The sequence below is a fragment of the Tamandua tetradactyla genome, chromosome 18 (genome assembly GCF_023851605.1).
Source record: "Tamandua tetradactyla isolate mTamTet1 chromosome 18, mTamTet1.pri, whole genome shotgun sequence".
Lineage (NCBI taxonomy): Eukaryota > Metazoa > Chordata > Mammalia > Pilosa > Myrmecophagidae > Tamandua > Tamandua tetradactyla.
Genome location: NC_135344.1, coordinates 77785561 through 77794448, shown reverse-complemented (window position 1 = coordinate 77794448; position 8888 = coordinate 77785561). Strand labels below are relative to the sequence as shown.

The 8888-nt window shown below is 46.5% G+C and overlaps 1 protein-coding gene across 1 annotated transcript; it reads right to left on the bottom strand.

The window, feature by feature from the left end:
* Window positions 1–309: 309 nt before the first annotated feature.
* On the bottom strand, window positions 310–4534 carry MC5R (melanocortin 5 receptor). Its single transcript, XM_077136144.1, has 2 exons — window positions 4380–4534; window positions 310–2576 (listed from the first exon to the last, which is right to left on the bottom strand). The coding sequence occupies exon 2, from the start codon at window positions 2492–2494 to the stop codon at window positions 1517–1519; it is 978 nt and encodes a 325-aa protein (XP_076992259.1). The 5' UTR covers window positions 2495–2576; window positions 4380–4534; the 3' UTR covers window positions 310–1516.
* Window positions 4535–8888: the final 4354 nt, after the last annotated feature.

Below are 8888 nucleotides of genomic sequence, written 5' to 3'. Positions count from 1 at the left end.
GGACTCTGAGGTTCCAAGCGTGGGGTATCATGCTATCAAAGTAAACAGGCTCCAACAGGAAGGGCCCCTTTCTATTCCCCCAACCAAAGTAATGCTGTGTGACCCCAACGGCCCATTGCTTTATTTACATTTTTCGTTTATTTCCATTTCTTCCTTCATTAAGAAGAATCTAGGTATGTATGTGCAGAGCAAAAGAGAAAATATTACTTTTTTTTTTTTTTTTACACAGGCAGTCACTGGGAAACGAACCCAGGTCTCTGGCTTGGCAGGCAAGAACTCTGCCTGCTGAGCCACTGCGGTCCACCCAAGAAAATATTAATAGAGCAGAAAATGGGAGCTGCAAAGATCCAATCTGTTCCTCCTGGAGACAGAGGAGCTGGAGACCGGCCCAAGGTCACACGCAGCCTGGTGGTGAAGTAGGGCTCCTGGTTTCCAAGCTGTGGGCCTGACATCCCTGTATCTGTCCCATCTGAATCATTTCTTAAAACGAAAAGGAAATCACTCCAGTGCTTTACAAGACTATAAGGCACTCTCACGTTTTCACATACAATTCTCCCGACAATCCTGCATGGTCAGCACAGGTGGGGAACCTGAAAAGAGACAATTAAGGCCACACAGGCAATGAAAGGCAGAGTCAGGACCTGTACCAGGCTTGCTCACTCCATCCTAGACAGGAAAAATGGGGCTCCCTGGATAGCTGGCTTTTTGTGGCTGCCAAGTACACAGCGATGGGGCTGCCTCCAAAGGCATGGGGTCAGAGACAGCCTGGCAGGGGCACGTCCCTCGTGCAGCATAGTGGAATCCTTGCAGCCAAGACCAGTCCCTAAAGTATTCCTTCAGAAACCCTGGATTGAGTCAGAACTTGGCAGTGAGAATTGCAGAGACCTGAACAGTGCATGAGGCATAAAATTTTATGACTGCAAAAACATAATTGACAGAAATATAATTCAGGCAATTCCACTCTCAGACAATTGTGGACACAAACCCAAAAGTTCAGCAAAGGAGAAGTGGAGAGATAACCTCTAACAAATGAGCAAGAAATCTCAAACAGGAAGAATCTGACCATTTTCTCCTGCCCCCTAAAAAGTATGCATCACCCCAAGGAGCCTCAAAGCAAAATTATGGAACCACTTCTGTGAAGAAAGAGTAATCATTCATCATGAGCTCTTCACAGCTTCTCTGTAGGTAACAGTTGGCTCTTAGTGGTGCTTAGACTTCCATTCTGGGAGAAAACACATGCGTACAGACAGAAAGGTGGATGGGTCAGCCCAGCTATGGGTAGCAGCAACAGAAAAAGTAGGATGCACATGAGCCATTCTGCAAATGGACAAGTAAAATGCTTGTATTTGACACAACAATCAGTACATCGTAAGCAAAATTCAAGATGGAAAAAAGATAAAAGGAGCACATGGTCTTGATTTCTAGGTATCTTGCCTACTTGGATGTACCTAACTGACTTTGTCATAAAGTACACAAAGGAGCAAAGGGAGCTACTGAGAGAGTGAGAAACTTTTGTTTAATATCTGCAAGGGGACCTACAGGTGATTCTGAAGCCATGGTAACAAATAATCTCTTTAAAGGTCTTCCGCATCTCGTGGCTGCGGAAGGCGTATATCAGAGGATCGATGACAGAGTTACACATGATGAGTATGAGGTACATGTTGAAGTAAGACATAAAGCAAGAACAATAGAGGTTCTGAGGACAAGATATCATTAAAATGAGATGGAGGAAGAATGGAGCCCAGCACACGATGAAAACACCCAGCAGCATGGCGAGGGTGACGGCACCTCTTGTGCTGGTCCTCTGCCGTACAGAGTGGTAACCCGGCAGAACCGCTATCCGCTTGACATGGGTCCGTGCCAGGAGGAACATGTGTATGTACAAGGACGCCAGGAGAAACAGCATGGTGAAGAACATGGAGATGAGGCACACGACGACGTAAGTGGATTCGTAGTAAATGATGAAGATGATGCCGCAGCCTGTGCAGAACACCCAGATGCACGCAATTATCACCCCGGAACGCTTCACTGTCATGATGTGAGCGTAGCGCAGGGCGTAGAAGATGGTGACATATCTGTCCACGGCAATGGCCAGCAGACTGAACATGGAGGCCACCACGGAGATGCAGATCATGGAGTCAAACACGTTGTCGATGTGGCGCACAGAGGCGTCCGCGATCACCAGGTGCTTGTTGTTTAGCAGGTAGATGGTGATGGTCTCCCAGGTATTGGACATGCTCACCAGCATGTCGGCCACCGCCAAACTGCACACGAAGAAATACATGGGGGAGTGCAAGTTCTTGTTCTTCACGATGGCACCTATGACCAAGATGTTCTCCAAGAGGCTGATCAGGCCCAGAGTGAGAAACACCTCCACAGCGATGCCCATGTCTCCACACAGGGAAGACTTGTTCCTGCCACTTGGCCCGGACGCGTTGCCCTCGGTGGCATTCAAACTGAGATCCCAGAAGAGCAGGTGATGTGAGGAGTTCATTGCTGGGAGAAAAGGCCTCCTCTTCTCGTAGCAAATTTACTGTAAAACAGGTTGTTAATTCATGATCCACAGAAGCTGATGTCTGCAAAGAAATACAACAGCATGGAAGCCAAAGAAGGGGGATAAATGCCACCAAATGCATAAGGGGAGTTAACCTGTCTTGCCCCATCTTTACCTAGATTGCTGAGCCCTGAAATATTGTCCCCCAACACACAGGTTCAGAATTTTCACCAGCCTTCACTGTTCTCCTTCCTCTGAGCCCCCACCTTTCACGTACTTCTTAGCAGAGTGACTGCACACGTCAGTGTCCCCAGAACACTGCCACTTTCATGTCTGTTGTCTCGGTACCCAACGTCACTCTCAAACAGATCCCATTCTATGGCCACTTAACTCATAACCAACAGCATCCTTTCCTGCCTCTTGATTCCCACATTTCTACGACTACTGTACTACATCTTCCTCAGGTGAGTTCAGATTTCTGAAGACTATGCAGACCGGTATTCTCTTGACATCCAGGTGTCTTGACACTTAAAATCCATAAGGATATCATCTTTATGCCTGAAATGACTGTAACTAAGTATTCACGTGTGCATAATTACACTTAAGAAGTTACTGTCTTCCATTTATGAGCTTAGGCTACACATACATGGCAGAACTGAGGAAAACAGAATGCTGTTTCTCCCTCAATAAATAGTAGACTTTTGCATTAGCTGAAATTCCATGGGGTCTGAATGATGGATAGTTTACATCCCGCACTTCTGTGCTCATATAAGCACAGTAAGTGGAAACAAGGTATTTACAATAAGTAGCACTACAGGAAGATATTTCATTCCCTTTTTCATGTAATTGCTCTTTTATGATGTATAGTCAAAAATTCCTTTGCCCTCCAAATTCAGATCTAGGGAGAGAATTCGAATTCTTGGCATCATTCTCCTTATTATTATTTCTTATAGTAAGTATTTGCTAAAAAGCAATCAAATGTTATGCATTCACGGATAGTTCTATCTCAGAGATATCCACCCCTTGTCTTACGCTACTGAACATCATATCAAGCTGTTCTAAAAACTCATTGGACAGGTTAGTTTTCATCTCTGGTTCCCTGCCACGTCTAAAGCTAAGCAAGATTGTGTGTTCCTTTCAGTGCAATTTCGAGTAAATACAAAGTCACGGCTATTTACCAGCACCACTTCCTCGGTGCCTTCTCCTCCCCCAAAGAAGCCTGTAGACCGCGCAGTAGAACTGCTCAGCCCCAGCAGAACTGCTCAGCCCCGGCGTCTGCTGGCTCGAGGACCGCCCGGGCTCCTACGCCATCCCTGGGCCAGGAGGAAGTACCGCGGCGCGCGCGGCGCCCAGTGTGGGAGAGCCGGCTCCCACCGCCCGCTGGCCGGCCCACCCACTCACGCCCAACGCCCAACGCCCAACGCCCCGCCCGCCTCTGCGCTCCCGCACTTTTGCGCTTCTCGGCCGCCCACCGCCCGCCTCTGCGCTGTGGTCCTTCGCTCCACCCCACCCCCGGCCCCCGCGCGCCTTGCACCTAGGCGCTCTCCAGCCGCCCGCCTCTGCGTTCCCCAGCAGCTGGCCCGCCGTGTCCGAGCACCTGCGCTCCCGCGCTGCCCACCGCCTGCCTCTGCGCTTGGGTCCTCGGCACCCCCTGCACCTGTGCGCCGCGCACGTAGGCGCTTCTCACCCGCCAGCCCGCCGCGCTCCCGCAGTTCTGCGCTCCCGGGTCGCCCACCATCCGCCACCCGCCTCTGCGCTCCGGATCCTCAGCCCACCGCCCCCTGCGCGCCACGCACTTGTGCGCTCCCGGGCCGCTCGGCTCTACCCCCGGCTCCTGCCTCACTCTCCGCGCGCCTCTAAGCTCACGGCCCCCCCGCTCTGGTACCTCCTCTCCGGGAATCTCCCGTGTCTCGCTCCCACCTCGCGGTCTAGCGCGGCAGGGTCCGTCCCACACCCCAACAGGCCCTCGCGCTCAGCCTTCAGAACTCGCCGGTAAACGTGCGAGAGAAGCACCGCTCTTCCCCAAAACGCATTCCGACTGTTTCCTCGTGGTCATTCCTTTTGTCTCCGCTGCCCTTCTCTTCCTGTATGTACGGCTTAAAGTACTGCCAAAGATCAAAGTTCTGTGGCAGCGCGGCCCTCTCAGGTCCCTCTGTCATTCCATTTCTGTGGAGACAGGGGCCCGGTGTTCCCTGATGTGGGCTCTCTGGGGAACAGAGCCCGGAAACGCGCAGCTGGGACTCTGCCACCCACTGCCTTGTTTGCCCAAGACTTTACCCCTCGGCGAGGACTGTCTCTTTCATGCCACGCTCTAAACCTTAAGCATGCTTTTGTTACTCAAACAAAAAGAGAAAAGAAGAATTTTCTGTGGCCGAACATCCTGGCTTTTGGCAATAGTTTTCTGGACCTCTCATTTCTCTGATACCTAAGACCTGACTTCAGTCCCCCAAGGATCCTGTGATGCACGGGGAGATGCAGCAGCGCGGGACCACCGGGACAAACCCTGCGCAGCAACGCCTGTGGCTGCTTTGCTGTTAGAGGTTTGATCTGGGTTTCATACAGGAGCAGATGGTCTTTCCAACAAACAGCACCCAAGACCAAGGCCAGGCGTTCCCACGTCGCCGGATCCGCTGTGGAGAGCCGCCGGCGGAACTGAGGCAACGTCTTCTGTTGAGAATGGTGCTGGGTATATGCAAAAGTAAAAGGGCTGAAAGATGACAGACGAAGAGTCAAGCATTCCCTTATTTACTCTTCCTGTGCAAGACCAGAGAGGGCTGTGCATGGTTTCCCCAGAAAGTGGTAAAGGTGGAGAGTGTAAAAATAGCTCTCTGGGCTGCATGGCCTCCGGGTCTCCAACTGGGGTTGGGACCCCTCAGGAAGCCCTTGTGCCAGGGGTGTACTGACACACATGAATTACCCTAGTTGATCTTTACAAAATCCCTAGCAAGTGAGTACTCTAATTCCCATTTCACAAGTGAGGAAATAACACCTAAAGAGATTAGGTAGCAACACGCAGGTCCCAAAGCTGGAAAGAAGCAGAATTGGGGTTTGAGCTTGTGCTCTGCAGACACCAGCCGGCTTCCCACAGCCTCTCAAAGAATCTCCACTGGACATTATTCTTTTAAAATGTTGCTGGATTTGATTTGCCGATTTCTCATCTTTGTGTAATCTTTATTAGATTTTGGCATTTAGATTACTCTGGCTTTGTTAAATAAATTTAGAAAAGATTTCTATTATTTTTGTATTCCAAAACAGTTTTAATGAGGTAGGAATTGTTTTTAGCAGGAAAATAATTGAAGTCAATAGAGCTTAAAATATATAAAATAAGCTCTTCAGCTATCCCTCCTATAGGAAACTTTCAAGCCCCTAAATAGCCTTCTAATGGTAATGCTTAACACACATAGTACATGGCATTCTATGAGCTACCAAATTACACAGAATAGATCGTCCCTTCTCAGAAACTCAGATACACAAACTCAGTGTTTTGTTTTGTTGCTTAGCAATGACGACAGAACGATCTTCTGTTCAAATGCGCAGAGAAAACATGTGGAGTCCTATCTGCGAAGGCCAGGACACCTTGGGTGTCAGACTGGGTTCCCAGGAGGCCATTGCAGAGGTGACTTCAGTGTACAGGCTGCTATTAAGAGTGCCCTGGGGGTGGTCCCTGGGCTGGGAAGGAGGAAGGCATGAGAGAAAAGAGGAAGTTGCCAGGCAGCCCTAACTGCCCTGCCAGACAGGGTGGTCCCCCTTGTCCAAACGCTGGGCCCCTAGAACCCTGCCTCGCTTAGTGGCCTCTGGAAAGGCATGCGCTCACTCTGGCAGGATGAGTGGATCCCTACAGAAAGGCAGATTCCGAGGGAGCTGAGCCTTGCCCTTCCCTGAAGGTCGACCTAGATGGCTCGGCTCCACCTCTGGTGCTCAGGAAAACACCAGGCTTCCATTGGATGTTATCTGGAGACCATTTAGTTTCCTGGGTCGCCCTCAGGTGTCCCTTCAAGGGGACTCCAGAATCCTGCTGAGGGAGCAGCACCTACCCAGGTGTGCTTTGAAGCAGGTTTGAAGCTGCTCTGTACCCCATAAAAGCCATGCTCTTTTAATCCAATCATGTGGGGCAGACCTATTATTGGGGAGATCTTTTTTGTTTTAATGTTTTTATTGAGAAACCTTCACACACATAAAGTCCATCCATGATATACAATATCATCACATACTTGTGTATTCAATACCATGATGATTTTTAGAACACTTGTGTCACTCCAGAAGAAGAAATAAAAAGAAAAAAACTCATACATCCCATGTCCCTTACCCCTCCTTCTCAATGACCACTGGTATTTCAGTCTACGCAATTTTTTTTAACCCTTATCCCCTCCATTATGTATTTATTTATTTACATTTCCTTATTTGTATTCATCTATCCATTGGGTGGGACCTTTTAATTAAGTTGTTTCCATGGAGATATGACCCCATCCCCAGCTGTGGTGGAAACTTTAGATATTTTTTCCATGGAGATGTGACCCACCCAATTTAAGGTGGGTATTCATCATTTTACTGGAGCCCTGTATGAAAAGAATAAAAGGCAGAAAACATGGAAAGAGCTCAGAGCCAACACAGAGAAGAGAGATGAAGCCAAGACACAGATTTTAGAGATGCTATACTGAGAAACGAGACCCAGAGTTTGCCCCAGAGAAGCTAAGTGAGGACCCACAGACTCTTAGGGAGAAAGGCACTGGAATCAGAGCCGTTTGAAGCCAGAAAGCAGGAGAGAAGGCTAGCAGATGTCACCATATGCCTTCCCAGTTGACAGAGAAATCCTGAAAGTCATGGGCCCTTTCTTGAGTCAAGGTATCTTTGTCTGGATACCTTAATTTGGCCATTTTCATGGTCTTAGGACTGTACATTTGTAAGCTAATAAATCCTCTTTGAAAAAGTAAATCCATTTTTGGCAGATTGGACTCTGACAATATTAGCAAACCAAAACACCGGATGAGATTCTGAGAAAACAAGACAAAATGGCAAAAAGTTAGAGTGCAATTATTTTACGAATGACACTAGCATGGATTTCCTTTCTCTAGATTTATTAATGCAAAATGTTTTAGCCGTGAGCCTCTTTACAATCGCTTATTGTAAAAAATAACGATTTTTTTTTTTAATAGAAGCCGAAAACATTCCAGACCCAGTGTATGGCTCACACCTCTCATTTTTCTTCACGTCCTTATTAGAAAAAAAATTAAGATCTTAGTGTTCAGGCCCCTGCCATCAAGGATCACTTTCTAAATACTGCACTGAATCTAAATTAGTGTAAGTAGGAATGCATGAAACTATATAGACAAGGAAGAATTTTACTGTCCTTCCATTTACTTCTAGATGTTCTTTGTTATCACTTGTAATCTAATCTGTAAAAATGGAGAAGACATTTATATGTGTATACATTTGAAATAGGTTTTGGTTTTTAAAAACTTAGAAGACCATGAAAATGCACTCATTTCAAGAAGCTTTGTCAGATCAGTGCTCATTTGTGGGTTTTTGAGAATGCTTTGTAATTCTTTTATGTTCTAAGGAGATTTGAAAGAAAAGGAGCATTTACTCACAAAAACCTCTGCAGAAATCAAACAGCATCTCATTTAAAATGTCCTATTTTCTCATCCCAACTGTTACTATCTTACTTAATGTATTTTCTAGTAATTAAGAACGGAAATCCATTTTTAAAATTACTGAACAATAGAATCAATGCAAATCCACTGACAAAAAGACAAATGATTGATATTTAGATCACTGCTAGAGATTAAGCAAGCCCTATTTGCCCCTTTACCTAAGGAAAGTTCTCAATGAAGGATAAAGCTATAAGCATGCAGGTCATTGCAGGATTATTCATTATAACAAAAAAAAGTTAATGGCTAATTAAATCATCATGTGGCCACTGAGATGACTCTTGGTCATTAAAAATTATGAAAAGCATTAAGCAGAGTAAAAACAAAATGCAAATATACATTATTACTGTAATCATATTAAGGTATTTATATGTTCAGACAAAGATTAGCAAAGAATAAACAAAAATGAAAATAGATGAAGATACTGAGCTCAGGGATGATTTATTTTTCCAAACATTGAATTTATTAATCCCATTACGCCTGTGATGGATTGAGGCTGTATTCACCCCAGAAGAGATCATGCTCTTTGAATCCATTCCTGCAGGTGCAGACCTGTTGTGGGTGGGACCTTTCAATTAGGGTATTTCAATTGAGATATGGCCCACCTCATTCAAAGTGTGTCTTAATCCTCTTAGACAAGTCCTTTATAAAAGGATAAAACACAGAAAAGAAGCCTCCAAGGAGCTAAGAGAGGCCCATAGAAAACAGAAAGAAAGCCACCGAAACTGAAACAGTGAAGCCCAGGA